Source organism: Salvia miltiorrhiza, chromosome 4 (genome assembly GCF_028751815.1).
Source record: "Salvia miltiorrhiza cultivar Shanhuang (shh) chromosome 4, IMPLAD_Smil_shh, whole genome shotgun sequence".
NCBI classification, from domain to species: domain Eukaryota; kingdom Viridiplantae; phylum Streptophyta; class Magnoliopsida; order Lamiales; family Lamiaceae; genus Salvia; species Salvia miltiorrhiza.
In genome coordinates, this window is record NC_080390.1 from 32928033 (window position 1) to 32945920 (window position 17888).

The window sequence follows — 17888 nt, forward strand, 5'->3', positions numbered from 1 at the left end:
GAGAATTGCATTCCAACAATGAACATTATTATATATTAACATTTAATCAACCAGCATTCAATCATGAAACCAAGATGGACAATACAAGCAAGCAGTTCAATCATAAAATACAGAGGAGATCTCACAAACTGCAACATTTATCCCTTTACACAGACATAGTGCAGCCTACAAAGAGTACGTGATGTAATAGAATAATCCAGCAAGCAAACAAAAGAAAATTCATACTAGCCTATTAGATATGCTGAATAAGTCTTAGTTCCCATAGAAACATGCTGCTACACAAAACTACTCAAGTTTCAACATCAATTTATACAACAACACATAGCTCAAATATTGTTTTGATAATTAAGCCACATCGATTGGGCAAGTAAATCTCTCTCAGCATTCCACATTGGGGATGCCTCTATCCCATCGATGACTTCACCATCGCCTTCAACATCTTCATCATTGTTAACGTTTGCATTGTCAAATTCCTGCTCAAGCGGATCGTTGGTCATCTCCGCGCGGATGAAATTATGCAAAATGAAACACGACATTATTAGACGGTTTTGGGTTTTCACAGGGTAGAAAGTGGCGCTTCTCAAAATCCCCCAACGCATCTTCATGACGCCGAAAGCACGTTCAATAACATTTCGTGCCTTTGCATGTCGTAGGTTGAACAATTCCTTTGCATTTTGCGGGCGAGACGTGTTTGGGCCCCACTCCTTTAAATGATAGCGAATTCCCTTATACGGTGTAAGGAACCCCTCACTATTGGCGTATCCGTTGTCGCAAAGATAATAACAGCCTATAATATTAGACCTTCAACTGAGCATGAGCAGATATTGGAAAAATATAACAAAAAAAAGAGATGCTCAGTTCGTGCATTGATGCTCTAATTGTATGAAATACCTCTAGGCACCCTCAACCCGTGCACCCGTGTCAAGGAATCCCGCAATATCCGCGAATCGGCTGCGGAGCCTTCCCAACCAGGGAGCACATAAACAAATTGCATATTTCTATCACAAACCGCGAGGGTGTTAGTTGATATTTGTCCCTTTCGAGTCCGGTACCTTGGCTTGTCACAATTGCTCACAGTCACATTTATATAAGAACCATCGAGTGCACCCAAACAGCCCTACACCGAAATCAAACATGGTCAGTTAATAATTGCAAAATATATGAACATTATTCCAACCTCAAGCTGGAATTTAATTACCATGGCAGAATAGTTGGAGCTTAAAAATTTGGTTACTTTTAAAAAGGGAGTGCATTACCTTGAACCATTTCCACCTATTGTCCATGCAGTCTTGTGGAACGGGAATGGGTTTGACGAGTAAAATCGCATGCAATTTCAGTATTGCCTTCAGGACCAAGTGCACAAATCTGGATACAGTTTGTCCAGATTGCTAGAAATAAAATCTAACTACCCTATTTTTCTTGTGATGTGATAAGACGGAAAAAAACATCGCAACTTGTTCTTCTATAGTAATGTACCTCCCATTTGATAAACCACCTAAATCGCGCAACAAAATGCAAAGTCGACCGAATGTGTTGCGGTCCATGCGCAAATTTGCAAGACAATCTACATCGTTAACACCGACAAGCCTATTCATATGCATGACTTGGTTCGGGATTCGTTCAATTATACCAAATGTCTTATAACCCCTTTTTCGTTTACGCGATGACATCACTATAATGTGATAAGCTAGAAGTAGAAAAAATAAATGTTGATGTAGAACTTGTTCTTCCATCAACATATACAGGCACAATACTGTAGCGTCATCAATCGCCATTTTTTTATTGGGAACCAACAAAGACAAGTACAAGTCTGCAAAGGAATAACAAATATTATCTAGGATGCGACAAACTAATTGAGTTCCTAAATACCCCAACACATACACAAGACCGGACCAAATGATGCATATTCTCATCATACACTACAAAACCAAGCAGTTAGACAGCACATATCAACCTTTTCAGAACATCACCTTCATCACTATCTCAAAAAAATAACCAAAAACAGTTTGAATGCAATCAAAATCGCTCGCTATGAAGCATGTAAATTATACAGCAACTTTGAAATTATCATGTGCTCTAATAACAAAGAATACAAATACTGGAAGTGCTTAACTTAGAAACCTGCCATCCAAAGAGAAAATCTGCATAGATTCAATGAAGACGTAGAGAATTTCACATGGAAATATCATTGCCCAAACAATTCTCAGCGCAGCGTCGCACTTTTTAAAATGTGTACCACAGTTTAGTTTAGTCTCTGCAACATTTTGAAAGGCTTATACACATTACACAAGGTGAGACTGAAATTCTAGAAGCATGTACCTCGATGGTAATCGGCGACGATGTAACCCTCAAATGCAGCCGCCCTCTCCAGTAATACACCAGATGGTTAAGCACTACACAAGAAATTTTGAGGTTGTTAGGAAAACCTAAGGCTGAAATTCGCATACCATTGCAAATTTTTAAAGCACCTAAGGGCAGAAGACATCAGAGAACCGAGAACGCAAACTCCACCCAAGAGCTTACCCAAATTTGACAAATTTCAATTCAAGAATTGGCATCAACAACAAATAAATCTCTATCTGAGATATACCCAAATGAATTCCCCCCCAAAAAAAAACCCCTCGCAAAGCTCCAAATTAGGGTTCGAAATTTACTTCTTCAGCAAAATCGACAAATTTCGAAAGCAATAAAGGTCGCAGATTTCACATACCGGATACCTTTCGTCTCTGAAACGAAATTTCAAATTCAGGTTGGAGTAGTAGAAACTCAAATTTGTTGTGTAGAACACGAGCAACAAATGGCGGGGCTTCACGCAAAATAGATTTCAAATAGTTTTTGAGGGCTAATATGGAAAGCAAAAAGCTAATCTATACCACTGTTGAAAGAGAGAAAATTAAACTCAGGGGGTGCGGCGGATTTTTTATCTACTTGCTACAGGAATATTGCAGCGGGCTTCTTCATTATTGCGGGCTTTGACAATTAATATAGGAGGCTATCAAATGGGTGGATAGAGTGAGAAAAGTATATTTATTTGACTTAATAATGTCCATCAAACGGACCCATAAATAATCACTCAATTGATTGATTAGATGCGGGCTTATTATTAATTATAAGTTCAATTATGCAAATCAAATACTCGCTCCGTCCATGAAAGAACTTCCTAGGAGGGAGTGGCACAGATTTTAAGAAAAAATATTGTTGAGTGTATTGAGAGTTGAGAAAAGGTAATTGAGTGTATTGAGAGTGGTGAAAATGTGTTATACTAATTAATACTGAGAGTTGTGAAAAGTGAAAAGTAAGAGTAATTATAAGTGGTGGAGTATAGTCCAAAAATAGGTAGAAAGTCTTTTTGTGGACGTCCCAAAAAGAAAAGATAGGCAGTTCTTTCGTGGACGAAATGAGTATTTGATAAAAATGTATTATTCAATAATGCTATTTGGACAAATTTTGTCCAACTAACTATATTATTTTATTAGTCATATCTTATCCATTAAACCATACGCCTCCCAAAGGTATTTGAAGTAGGACTTAGACCGTAAAAGTGGTTATTGAGTTAGCCAACGTGGGAGACAAAGTTTTATAAAAAGTATGCACCCTAAATGTACATTTAATTTATTGCCTAAGCAATTTAATTTTATTGAAGGCATAATGGCCAATAAAAAAACTTAACACTTGTTAGTTTATAAGATTTTAACTAATTCATTCAACAGTGTTAATCCCATAACTTTTCCATTGTAGTAAAACTAGTACGCCCTCCCGTGCGATGCACGGGCCATGATATATTTATTTATTTTTTAAAAATTTTAAATTATGTAAAAATATCAAAATATCATTATTTATGAGTTAGATTAATTAGTACTAATAAAAAAGTATATTAATTTAAATATTAATATTTGATTTAAAATAGTGTATAATAACAATATTATCAACTTAATGAGTATAATATTAATTTAATGAATAATAATAATAATAATAATAATGATAATAATAATAATTAAATATGTATATTAATAATTAAATTTATAGATTATAAAATAAATAATTTAAGTCAATCTCATTTTGAGCAAATAACTCTAAACCATCAATATAACAAAATTAATCTTCACCTCAAATATGTTCAGGCAAATAAGAAAACTTTCATTTCTCAAGTTGATTATATTACTATATAATTCATATAAAAATGTAAAAATCACAACATCCATTTGTTCTTATAAAAAGGATACCATCAAGATTTTCTCAAATTATAAACTAAATGAGGATAAATTTCATAGCTATTAAGCTACTCTATAAAAGAAACTTCAAATTCAATAACAAAATAACATCTTCAATATTAATTACTTTTTGGCAACATCATATACTACCACTTACACCAAAGAGGACGCTCAAGTATCTTTCAATATTAAAACATTTACTTTATATCAGTCTCTCTTATTCTGGAACTAAGACTAGGATTCACAAAGTTCGTCAGAGCTTTTGGAGGTCGATCAATATGATTCCCCGGCATCAAAACTGTCGAACTCCCCGTCGACCTAATATCTGGTTTCTTACTCACCCTTCGGTGCATGTTACGATCATCTTTTCTTCTGAGCAAACTGTTATTGCGGATTGTGTTTGGATTGACCATAGTTTCCGGGTTGCTGTGGTTCATGGGGCTAATGATCTTGTTACACGTCGGCAGCTTTGGTGTGAGCTCCTGAATTTCGTGGACGGGAATACTATCTTTCTTGGTGACTTTAACGCTGTCACAGGAGCTCATGAGCGCATTAGTCTGGTTGCGCCCAACAGAACTTCCTGTCGCGAGTTCAGCGATTTTATTGCGACTTCGGGTTTTATTGACTCTCCTTCGTCTGGACTTCGTTTCACCTGGTCTGGTCGTCGGTTCTTCCCCAGGCACGTTGAATCGCGTTTAGATAGAGCGCTTTTTTCTAATGGGTTTGCGGAGATGTGGGAGGATATTGTTGCTCATGCCTTGCCCAGAATGACTTCGGATCATGCACCTCTTGTTTTGCAATGTCGTGCGAGTTCACCTCCGACTAGACGTGCTTTTAAGTTCCTTAATATGTGGGTCTCTCATCCAGATTTTCAGAACTTTGTCACTACGTCGTGGAGTGGTCAGGTGGATACTCGTTGTCCAATCTACAAGGTTATGTTCAAGCTTCGACGTCTCAGAGGTGATCTTCGTCAGTGGAACAGGAATGTCTTCGGCAATGTTGACACTCAGATCAAGGAAAAACAGGATGATTTGCTTGAGATTCAGCAGAGGATTTCGAATTCTGGTTATTCTGATCTGATTTTTGATGAAGAAATTACGGCTCAGGCGCGGCTGAGCACTCTCTTGGATAGAAAGAATAGTCTCTTGCAGCAGAAAAGCAGAGCGACTTGGCTTACTAACGGAGACCGTAATTCGGCTTTCTTTCATCGTCTTATCAAGTTTCGGAAGCCAAGGCAGTACATTCAACATCTCAGAATTGGGGAGCGGATTTCTTATAACAGGGACGAAATTCAATGCCATATCATTGACTTCTTCTACAATCTTTTAAGGAAGAGCAGCCACGAGTGATTGATCGAACCATGCTGGAAGCTATCATTGACCACTCTATCACTGAAGAGCAGAATAATAGTCTTATGAGTATTCCGGAAGAAGAGGAGATTGCAGCCTCGATTTTTGGGATGGACGCCGCTAGTGCTCCGGGTCCTGATGGTTTCTCGGGTCGTTTCTTTCAAAGCTGCTGGACTATTATCAAGAAGGATATTTTAGCTGCAGTGCGCGCCTTCTTTATCAATTCTTATTTGCCTGCTGGCTGTAATGCTAGCACGTTAATTTTGATCCCGAAGAAGGATACGGTGGATTCTGTAGCAGATCTTCGCCCTATCATTTTGTCGAACTTTTTCTTCAAAATTATTTCGAAGATTTTGGCTACTAGATTGAGTGTGGTGGCGGATGCTTGCGTCTCCAAGAATCAATTTGGTTTCATCCATGGCCGTAATATCCATGACTGCATTGCTTTGGGTTCGGAGGGTTTTAATTGCATGAATCGTACTGGCCGCAAGTCTAACTTTGCCTGCAAGATTGATATTTGCAAAGCTTTTGATACGATGAGTTGGGAGTTTATTCTTCAGGTACTTCGTGTCCAGGGGTTTCATGAGACGTTCATCAGATGGATTGGTGTTATCTTTAGTTCCGCGAGAATTTCTATTCTCTATAATGGTCAGCTTAGTGGTTACTTCGCGTGTTCGAGAGGGGTGCGTCAGGGGGACCCTCTCTCGCCCATCCTTTTTGGTATTGCTGAAGACGTTCTCAGCCACTTGTTTTTAAACTGTGTTCATTCTAGGCATTTAATCCCTATGGGTTACAGTCGTGGCTCCAACTTTCCCACGCACTTATTATATGCGGATGATATCTTGCTTTTCTGTAAAGCGTCTGCGAAAAATGCCATGAAGATTAAGCAGATTCTGGATCTCTATGCTGAGTTGTCTGGGCAGGTTTGCAACCCTGAGAAGTCGCATATTTTCTTCTCTTCTAAGGTGGCGCCCAACACCAGGAACAGGATTGTGAGCGCTTTAGGGTTCGCGGTTAGTACTCTCCCGGTCAGTTATCTTGGCGTGCCCCTGTTTACTGGCAGAACGAGAGCTTCGTATTTCATGAGCATCCATGATCGTATTGTTAACAAATTCGCTCGTTGGAAAGGGATGCATCTCTCCATGGCTGGGAGAATTTGTCTTGTCCGTTCGGTGATCCAAAGCTCGGTTACGCATTCCATGATGATATACCGCTGGCCAAAATCTCTTATTTATAGTCTGGACAGAAAATGTAAAAACTTCATCTGGACTGGTAACGTTGATAAGAGACCTTCCTGTTCGGTGAGTTGGTCTCGGGTGTGTGCGCCGCGAAAAGAAGGAGGTTTAGGAATTCGCTCGTTCTCTCTTATGAACGACAGTTTTTTAATGAAAATGGCTTGGAAGATGGTGCAGGGGCTTGAGTTTGCCTCGTCTATTCTCCGCACTCGCTATCTTAATCTTTTTGGATACGCTAAGTTGGGCTTGGCGGCGTCCCCGATTTGGAATGGTATGAAGAGGCATGTCAATAAACTCGTTGATAACCCTTACTCCTATATTGGAACGGGATCAAATACTTACTTTTGGAAGGATGATTGGCTCGGGTACAAGTTGATTGATAAACTTCATATTCCCGTTTTTATGCATGAGTTCCTGAACCATGCAGTTGAGGATCATTTCTATGACGGTGTATGGCACTTCACCGAGGATTTCGTTCTCAATTTTCCGGAAATCGTGATTGATATCCTGCTTCTGCCGATTGGGGGAGGAACTGATTCGAGATTTTGGAAATCGTCTATCTCTGGTAAAGTTACTGCTGCTTCGGCCTACGCTGCTAATGGCGTTCATCACCCTAATGTCTGTTGGGGTTCTTGGATTTGGGAGCGATTTATCCCTGACCGTCGGTCTTTGATTGCTTGGAGAGTTATTCACAGAAGATTGCCCACGCATGATAGTCTTATTCGTAATGGCACTCTGGTGGGGCCCAACAGATGCGCGATCTGCGGTTCTGCTGAGGAGTCCATTGATCATCTGTTTTGGAATTGTTCGGCGGCGAAAAATTCCTGGCAGGAGTTTATGGGTTGGTTCAATAAAGATGAGCTTTTGCTTTGTCATGATATTCATAGTGTTCTTGTTGCTGCTTGGACTTCTGATTTCAGCACTCAAGTGGCTTCTTTCTGGAAAGCCGGAATCATTAACCTCCTTTGGAAAATTTGGGACTCCCGGAATCAAGTGGTTTTCAATGATCGGGAACATCAGCCTCGTTGTATCAATAACTTTGTCAAGGTTGCCTTCAAAGAGATGGAGCAGAATTTCTCGAAGTTGGGAACTTCAAATAATTCTTGGACTGACTATCTCATTTTGAGACGTATTGGGGTGAGGTCGCGTGCGGCTCCTCCTCCGGAAATGATAGAAGTTCATTGGTGGCCTCCCGCGGGACAATGGATGAAGGTCAACACGGATGGTTCGGCTTTAGGGGCTCCGGGCAGTATCGCCGCTGGAGGAGTTTTTCGAGATTGCCATGGTTGGGTCCGTGGATGCTTTCACTTCAAGGGTGGAATCGGTTTTGCGTTTGAGGCGGAGCTCTTAGCGGTCATTTACGCCGTCAATATTGCACATCAGAGGGGATGGCTCTGGCTTTGGATTGAATCGGACTCTGCTTATACTGTTCGCCTCTTGAACTCGCGCTCTGTGGAGGTTCCGTGGAGGTTTTTGGCAACTTGGAAGAGAACTTTACTCCTTCTTTCGGATTTTAGGATTCAAGTCTCGCATATTTTTCGCGAAGGAAACCGGGTCGCGGACCTAATGGCAAACCAGGATCGTTTGGAGGGCTGGTGGCCCTTCGCGCTGAATGAAATTAAACACGCGGCGGCCTTGGACATGGCCACCCATAGCCATGTTAGAATTAAACGCTGATTTTTGGTTCTGATCGGAGTGAGGTTGGGGACATGCTTTGGCTTGCTTGGGTCGAGAGGCTGAGGTTGCGGTTCTGGATTTCTGTTGAGCAGCTGGTGCGTGGCACTATTCGGGACTTTGAGCGAGCAGTTGGTGTGCTGCTTTTGCTGTTCTTTCTTCGAACAGTTGGTGTTAGGCGAGCTTTTGGGGGGAATTTCGTCGAGCATTTGGCGTTTTGGGGTGGTATGCTTTGGACTGTCATTTGGAGTTATGATCGAGCAGTTGGCTGATCGAGTTCTTGGTGCCTGTTCTTTGCTTGGGTGCTCGGCTTACTTTGAGTCTTTGTTACTCTCTGTTTTGGTTTGCTCGTTTCCTTTCTTTCTTCGAATCTTGGCGACGGCGTCTCACCGACCTGGTTGCCCTTCTTTCGGTTGTTGGGGGGAGAGCCGGGACTGTTTGGGGACGATGGTTCGGCCGGAGTTCAGTAAACTTTCCCTTCCGCTCTCTCCTTTTTTGGTTTTTCCCTGTAGACGGGTACTCTTTTTCCTTTCTGCGGTTTTTCCCATTAGGTTTTCCGTGGAAAGGTTTTAATGAGGCTCGGCCCTTAGTCTGCTTTTTGTGCTTTCAAGGGTTCTTTTAGGTTTTTTCTTTTTCTTTTTCTTAATAAAATCGCAGTTTAATTAATTCTGGAATGTAAATTGAATCTGATAATGTGTTAAAAGGCTTCAACTAATGCATGATATAGGCCAGAGGGGCGGGTTCTGTTTTCCAATTCAATGATTAACATGCTGATAAACAACAGACAAAACTTAAAACATACTACTCCACTAAGGATATAGAGAAATTATCTGAAATCTACCGTGTTAAAGAAATTGGAACAATAAAACCTCAAAAAAAATTGAGAAACCTCAAAACCATACCGAAATTCAGAAGCTTCTGTATAACCTCCAAACTTCACCTATAAACACACATTAAATCCTTTATTTAGAAAAATTAAAAAATTAATTAAGAATATAAAGAGACTGAAATAGAAAATATAAAATAAATAAGAGATGCTTTTGTAAGAGATGGAGATGGTAGTGATGAGGACTAAAATACTCATCAGCGCTGTGCTTGACAATACAAGAATATCTTACTTGATTATTATTATTGTTATTATTATTCTTATTGAACGAAGCCAGCCAGCGCAGGTTTAATTGAAGACCTCAGACAAACGGACTTGGCGGAGCAGACTACCCAAGTTATTTGGCAGCTAGAGCAGAACAGCGCAGACCAGAGCAGCGCAGCACAGCAGCGTAGAGCAGCGCAGCTAAAGTGCATTTCCACGCAGCCACGTATGATGGTTCAGCTTGGGGATTAAGATCATTGTACTAAGTTTTGGGCCTAAATCCAATTATTAGAGTTCATGGGCCTAAGGCCTTTAGGGCTCACTCTCACATCTATAAATAGAAGGTTAGCATTAGCATTAGGATGGATGATTTATTTTCTAAGCAACACTTGTACAATGTAATTATCTCACAATATAGTGGAAGAACTCGAAGAACACCCGTGGATGTAGGTCTTAACGACCGAACCACGTAAATCCTGTCTCGATTATTGCTTTTTAGATTAGTTGGTGAAGCAATAATCGAGACAGGATTTACGTGGTTCGGTTGTTAAGACCTACATCCACGGGTGTTCTTCGAGTTCTTCCACTATATTGTGAGATAATTACATTGTACAAGTGTTGCTTAGAAAATAAATCATCCATCCTAATGCTAATGCTAACCTTCTATTTATAGATGTGAGGGTGAGCCCTAAAGGCCTTAGGCCCATGAACTCTAATAATTGGATTTAGGCCCAAAACTTAGTACAATGATCTTAATCCCCAAGCTGAACCATCATACGTGGCTGCGTGGAAAGGCACTTTGGCTGCGCTGCTCTACGCTGCTGTGCTGCGCAGCTCTGCGCTGCTCTGGTCTGCGCTGTTCTGCTCTAGCTGCCAAATAACTTGGGTAGTCTGCGCCGCCAAGTCCCTTTGTCTGAGGTCTTCAATTAAACCTGCGCTGGCTGGCTTCGTTCAATAAGAATAATAATAACAATAATAATAATCAAGTAAGATATTCTTGTATTGTCAAGCACAGCGCTGATGAGTATTCTAGTCCTCATCAGGTAGTTTCTGTATTGATTGACTGGGAAGGAAGTGGTGGCTTTTTCTGCCGAACATAGGCGGTCAAATAGCGTTGCAAGGCGTTGGGCTGCTATGGTGGTCACCGGTGACGTCGCGACTCGATGATGTGGCTGATGAAAATTGATGAAAAAGCAGAGTTAACTGCGACGACTTTCCTGATGTCCTAATGTGGATAAAAAGTAACAGAGGCGAGAAGAGTGGCGGCAATTGGCAAAGGTTGTCGCTTGCTAAAAAGCGGTGAGGAGCAGCTGTGTTGCGTTTCGGTGGAGAGAGAGAGAGAGAGAGAGAATTGCAGTTACTAAAATTATGGGATAGTGGAAGGGAATGCGTTGCTTTTGAAAGAGAGAAATAGAGAGTTTTTTTTTTTACTTGTAGAGAAATAGAGAGTTGCGGTTACTAAAATTTGGGATTATGGGTTAAGTTAATTAACTGATAAATGGATTGTTGGGAACCTTGTGGAATATCCTAATCCTTGTTTTGATGATACCAAAATTCATAGGTCGTAATTGTAATAGACTAGAATTGTTTTGAACTCAAGTGTTGGAGTTCGGTTCTAGTTTAGTTTGCGGTGTCGAAGACTGAAGACTGAAGACTGAAGAACGAAGGACTGAAGACTGAAGACTGAAGATACCAACTGAAGTATCAGTTGAAGAATCAGTTAGGAACTGATTACTTAATGCGTGCCCCAGACTGATACTAAAGACAAGTATCAGTTGATCATTCTTCCTCGGACTGATCTTCCAACGTTCAAAGGAAGCCACGTACTCATAAGAGTACAGCCGCATTAAATGCAGAGATCTCAGGATCTTATCTCTGCAGAGGTCATTCCTATTTGGTGGTTACTTTATCAGAGACGTCACATCTCCTGTCCCTCAAGAGAGCCGTTTCCACCAGACAAGGAACCTCGAAGATTGAAGCCTCAGCCCAAATTTGAATTGCTCTCCAACGGAAGAAATCTTGAGGATGCTCTACGCCAACGGATCTATTCAAGAGTTCTCCTACAAATAGCGCTCGAGGATCAACTTCAATCTTCACCGATTCAACGACATAAGCTGAAGCTCTGCCGAAATTGCTACTCAGCCTAAAGCTTAACCTCCCCAAAGCTTGAATTGAAGAAGAGAATTCCAAAGCCAAAATCAGTCACTGCTGATTACATACATTCTCTTAGACCTTAGGCAAACCTCTGTTCACACAGAAGCCAAGGTCAAACTTGCTACAAAGAACTTGTTCTTTGCAGTATAGTTGGCACTCGTTCAAACCTCCTTTCCAAAAGAAAGATTTGAGTGTTTTGAGTGATTCGGTGGTCAGAAGGGTTTTCTGTCTCTGAGAGTCTTAGTGCGGGTTGTGCTAAGCAAGAGAAATCCGACGCGAGTGAAGCGTGGGTACTGAAGAAGGGTTTTCTTCAGTGGTACGGTTGTGTGCACCGGCAAGCACACGATTTGGTTTGCAGTGCACCTGTTAAGAACTTGCGGAGTGGATTGTTGGTCTGATCAACTGACCGTGGATGTAGGAAAGGGTTTTTTCGAACCACGTAAAAGTCTCTGTGTTGTTTATCGCTTTCAGTTTTACATTCCTAATTGTGTTGTTTCAATTGATATACTGAATACTGATTAACGGCAAAGAGAAACCTAAGACCAACAACGTGCTCTACCGAGGCTATTGCGAAACTAAGTTTAATTTTCGCTGCGTATGATATCAGTCTGACTGATCTATCTTTTGATAGTCAGGAAGAGTGTTATCATCTCTGTTTTAGCAAACTCGACTGAAGCCCATAAGTGCATCAGTTAAGTTACAGTAGCTTAACTGATAACTCCTTACTGAAGAGTGTTCAGTATCAGTCGTCAACCCTGTTTGGTCAAAACTGTTTTCAGTCAACATGTGTCTTTGTTTGCGTGCAAAGTTTCGTTTAGATCTCTATCTTGAGATCCCTCTGATTGAGGATTTTGTGAAAATAGCCCATAGGTGTATCCCCCCCATACACCTATTCGAGACCCCCCGGGACCTAACATGGATCCATGGTTTATCTCAATCTTAAGTAGAAGCAAATCACATCTTTTTAAATTATATAAGAAAAATTGACGGTAAAATATTATCGTTAAATAGTTGTTTTCTATAATATATAGATTGTAGCCAAATTATTGTTTTGGTCAAAATTAAATGATATGGAAAGTACATCAGTCTATCTCAACAAAATAATGTATAGGGTCATTATATATATTTATATATAGGGGAGCGCTTCAATGAGACCCCCTATTTTTAGTGAGACCTGAGACATGATTTCGTACATTTATTTTATCAATCCTATGACTGATATTGTATCTAGCGGGAGAATTTTTTTTCTCAGGGTTCGAATCTTGGAGGGAGCGAAATATTTTAAATTTTGTTATTCATCAGTATATACTGCATTGTTCATCGGTATATACTGTCTTATTCATCAGTTTATATGTCTTATTCATTACCAATTTTTCAAATTTCGTTATATATATATATATATAGGGGCGCGCTCCAGTGAGACCCCCCATTTTTCGTGTAACATGAGTACAATGAATAAGACATATAATACTAATGAACAAAACGTATATCTAATGAACAAGATGTATATACTGATGAAAAATAAAATTTAAAAATTCGTAATGAATAAGACATATAAACTGATGAACATGGCCGTATATACTGATGAACATTGCAGTACATAATGATGAATAACAAAATTTAAAATATTCTGCTCCCTCCAGGATTCGAACCCTGCGAAAAAAAAATCACCCTCCACGCACCAGATAAAAATTTAGGGGTTTCATTGGAGCGACCCCCTATACATATATATATATATATATATATATATATATATATATAAATAATAAAGTTAATCCCTTGTTTACTTTGTTGGATTGAAACTCGGAATATCCCAAGACCCTTAATTATTTTTATCATTTAAGCTTGTCTTGCTTGATTTTTTTTTTGGGATAAATTAACAACATTAAATAAAAAAATTTAAAGACCGCGCGTCACAGGGGACTTGAACCCAAGACCTTTGGCATTAGACATTAACTCCTTACCGCTTGGCCAACACACGCACACAAATACTATTTTTGAGAATAAAATACTTAATCATTCATTTTATCAATCATACAAAGTAAACTCCCCCTATAATTAGCTAGGAGAAGTTTCATGCAACTTTCCACATTTCATAAATAATTAGAAAAACAAAAACCACTATTCAAATGCAAATCAACTGAGAATCCATAATCCATTAGATAAAAACATCTACTAGAGTATATAATGAAACAAAAATCACTATTAAACACCAACAAAATTACAAATGAGTAATTAGCACCAGTTAAAATTTGAATATTGGACTCTCTGACGTATCTATATATAATATTCCTTTCGTCTCATTAGACGTTCCAGTTACTATATTGGAACGTTCAATTAATAATGTCTAATATTTTTTTTAGTAAAAATTAATTATTTAAAATACTATATTGGAGTATTATTAACGGCGGACCCAACAATACACCAAGTCACTTAAAATAATAATCATTAAATATCTTCCACCAATTCATTTTATATACTAACTACACTCTTTCTTAATCTTCGTGCCCAAAACTAACGAGATAGTACTAATGGAATGGAGGGAGTATAAAAGAGGAGTTTTTTTTAATGCCAAATTTTATTTCTCATTTAATTTTTTCCCATCAAATTTTATCTCTATTTTTTTTATTTTTTAATTATTTTTAAAAAATTGCTAACTTCGATTCATGAAAAAAAAATACTCAAAATGGACGTTGAATTAAAGTTACGAGAAGATATTTAATTCGATGTAAAAAATTATAAAAAATGAATAAATTATGATCGTTTAAAGTGTTAAAATTAATTTTTGTTCTCCCTATCTCTAATGTTGAACAACATACTCTTTTTTTAATTTTGTTTTTGTTGGTGAAAAAAAGGTAAATATCATTTTTTTCCTTTTAACAAAGTCTACATAATTGCTTAATTATAACTATTTTAAATTTAAATATTTATAAATTATAGTAGTTTTTAATGCAAATAAGGTGAATAAAATTTGTATTAATTTAATTATGAATTTTTATATAAAAAACTATTTATATATCTAAATATTAGAATTTAAAATATTACTATATAAATTTATTTAATTATGTGTATGGATTATCTATTTATTTATTTAAACATATGTGTGGTTATATTTTCTTTTTATATTATTCATTCATATTTTTCCTGATTTTTTAATTAGTTTTGGGCTTTAAATATGAACTTTAATAATAATATAGTTGAAACTTTTAAGAGCCTAAAATTATTATATTAATTGATTGCTATTAATTTTAGGGTTAATGGCACCTAAATTACTCAACTATTTCGAAATTCTGGTTTGGGTACCATACTTCAATGTCTGTAAAGTAAAATACTAAAGTATTAATTTAATCTGAATTAGCAACTCCGTTCAATTTCCGGCAAGGGCAAAATTGGAAATATGCATACGTGTCCAAATTAAAGCAAGTTGGTGCCCAGTTGGCATCCGTGTGGTGTCCCAGTGTCATTATGTTGGGACGACGTCGTTTCTCCTACACAGATGGCCACCGAAAAGGCGCGCCAAATACCCGAAAATCTTGTCTTCACAGATACATTTTATTTCTCCCAAAAAAAATTCTCTCATCTTCCCATCGTTTCATGGTTCTTGACCTTTCCATTGCCTGGAAAATCAACAATCTTGTTGAGTGGAAATCTGAGATTGTGAGTGGAAGTCTATAAACTTGTGAGGAAGTGGTCCCAAGCTCTTAAAAATGGCGAAAAGGTACCTTCTTTGATTCCTTTATAGTTATGTCGAATATTTTGTCGCCTATTCGTATTATACTATATTTGTTGGAAAGTCTGTGTTGTCGCCTTCTTCGACTTTAATAATGTAGATAGGGTTTACTGTTCTTATGGTTGTACTGTAGTTGTTTTTTTTTGGGTTAATGTGCATTTTTTAATTTAGATTTTTAGGTTTCGCCTGCACAAATGTTGGAAATTCCATTATTTGATTTTTTGTTGTCTGTGTGAATCTCGTGCAGTGTTGAATTTGGTTTGCATATATGCCATGGTGGTCACTTCATAAACAAAGAAGGAAAACAACATTATATGGGAGGGGCGTTTGTCACCAAAATAGGGTTAGACCCCGATCTTTTTGGGTACTTTGATCTCGTTGATTACGTGAAAGAATTAGGGTATGTCTCCTGGGAAAACCTTTATTATCGCATCCCTACCACTCAAACACATAAAGTAATCATAGATGATAGTGGTGTCTTGAATATGTTAACAGCAATGGGTAAGCAGATGATAGTGACAGTGTGTGTTGAGGGTGGTGTAAAAACCACATATGTTACTGATAACAGTGAACAACCTAAGGAAAATGTGCCTGTTAAAGAGGGTAATTTAGGTGAAGCTAAGGGTAGTGATGGGGAGGGTGAGTGGGATTGTGAGGGTAGTCAGACTGAGGTTGATGGCAGTGAGGGGGATTGCGAGGGTAGTCAGACTGAGGTTGATGGCAGTGATGGGGATTGTGAGGGTAGTCAGACTGAGGTTGATGGCAGTGAGGGGGATTGCGAGGGTAGTCAGACTGAGGTTGATGGCAGTGAAGGGGAGGGTGAGGGTGAATATCCCCGAGATGTAGATGACTGGGGATATTTAGACAATTCCACTTTCTCTGAGATTGAGGATGCTATAAATATGGAGTGTTGGGGTGAGAGTAGTGACGAAGACTACCAACCTAGTTAAACTGATTTGTCAAAAGTTTGTCTTCGTGATTTAGACTACATTTCTGATGAAGAAAATGTTGAATTGAGGAAGAAATTAAAAACAGCAGATAATGTTTTCAATTTGATGAATGTGAATGATGGGTTTGAAGCCGAGATAGAGCACACACATGTGTCTGATTATGAGAATGAAACACATGAATATGTGTCTGAGGAGAGTGATTCTGATTTTCAACCCAAATTGAGAAAGAAAAGACTCGTTTATGACCCCAAGTGTGACCATAGCAAACTTGAAATTGTCATAGGTATGCACTTTCAGGATGGTTTACAGTGTAGAGAGGCTTTAACCACTTGGACAATTGAGAATGGTAGATACATTCGCTTTAGGGTTGTTTCTAAGAAGAAGCTATTAGCAAAGTGTACTCTTCCTTGCCCTTGGCAAGTTTTTGCAAGCTCTATGCAGGGTAATGGTAGCTTCATGATAAAAAGTTACCATGGTGACCATAACTGTCCTAAGGCAATGAGTAATAAATTGCTAAGTTCACAGTGGATTGCAAAACGGTACGTTAATGTGTATAGAGTTAGATACAATTTAGGTGTGAAAGATCTTGGGGCAGATATTCTACAGAGGTTCAAGGTGAGGGTACCAAAAGACAGGCTATACAAGGCTAGGAGACTTGCACAAGAATTGGTGAGAGGGTCAATAGAGCAGCATTATGGGCAACTGAAAAACTATATTGCTGAATTGAGAAGGGTTGATGGGGAGGGCAGATATGAGCTTCTTCTTCAAGGAGATAGTGTATTTAAAGCACTATATGTGGGTTTGAGTGCCTTGAGAAAGGGGTTCAAAAACAGTTGTCGGCCTGTTATAGGTATTGATGGCTGTTTTTTGAAAACCTATCTCGGCGGTCATCTCTTATGCGCAACTGGCAAGGACGGAAACAATGGTATGTTTCCGATTGCCTGGGCCGTTGTTGAGGCCGAGAATGAAGGCTGCTGGACTTGGTTTTTGAAATGTCTTATGGAGGATTTGGATATCCAAGATGGCAGTGGTTGGACCTTCGTCAGTGATCAACATAAGGTACTCTTATACATCTAATTTAGATTTGTCTTGCAAATCATCGATCTAACTTTTTTTCATTCTATGTAGGGATTGCAAAATGCCGTGGCCATTTTGGCTCCACAAGCTAAACACCGGAACTGCGCCCGACATATATACATGAATTGGAAGAAGGATCACAAGGGCCAAACGCTTAAGAATTTGTTCTTTAGGGCTGTGTATGCTACCCATGAAGCGGAGTTCAAGGCTGCACTTCAGGAACTGAAGCAAGAGAGTGCCGCGGCGCATGAAGATTTCCTGTCAAGGGACACCAAAAAATTCTGTAAGGCATTCATATCCACTGGACCTAAAAGTGATAGCGTCGATAATAATATAAGTGAATGTTTCAATGGGTACATTTTAAATGCTAGGGGTAAGCATGTAATTCATATGTTAGAGGAAATCCGTTCATCTTTGA

General features: G+C 38.8%; 1 protein-coding gene across 2 annotated transcripts; it reads right to left on the bottom strand.

The window, feature by feature from the left end:
* Positions 1-205: 205 nt before the first annotated feature.
* LOC131021196 (uncharacterized) lies at positions 206-2939 on the bottom strand. 2 transcript variants are annotated; one of them, XM_057950296.1, is made up of 5 exons: positions 2711-2939; positions 2320-2393; positions 1257-1365; positions 892-1117; positions 206-787 (listed from the first exon to the last, which is right to left on the bottom strand). In XM_057950296.1, the coding sequence occupies exons 3-5, from the start codon at positions 1281-1283 to the stop codon at positions 327-329; spliced, it is 714 nt and encodes a 237-aa protein (XP_057806279.1). In that variant the 5' UTR covers positions 1284-1365; positions 2320-2393; positions 2711-2939; the 3' UTR covers positions 206-326. The 2 variants fall into 2 exon arrangements, with proteins under 2 accessions (XP_057806279.1, XP_057806278.1); XM_057950295.1 differs by having other exon boundaries at positions 1257-1810.
* Positions 2940-17888: the final 14949 nt, after the last annotated feature.

Bases quoted from the DNA above. Each gene is read 5' to 3' on its own strand.
- LOC131021196 (XM_057950296.1), bottom strand. From the start codon at position 1,283: ATGGACAATAGGTGGAAATGGTTCAAG. The intron at 1,118-1,256 runs GTAATGCACTCC...ATTTCGGTGTAG, and splicing joins ATAGGTGGAAATGGTTCAAG to GGCTGTTTGGGTGCACTCGA. The intron at 788-891 runs GTATTTCATACA...CTAATATTATAG, and splicing joins CGGGTTGAGGGTGCCTAGAG to GCTGTTATTATCTTTGCGAC.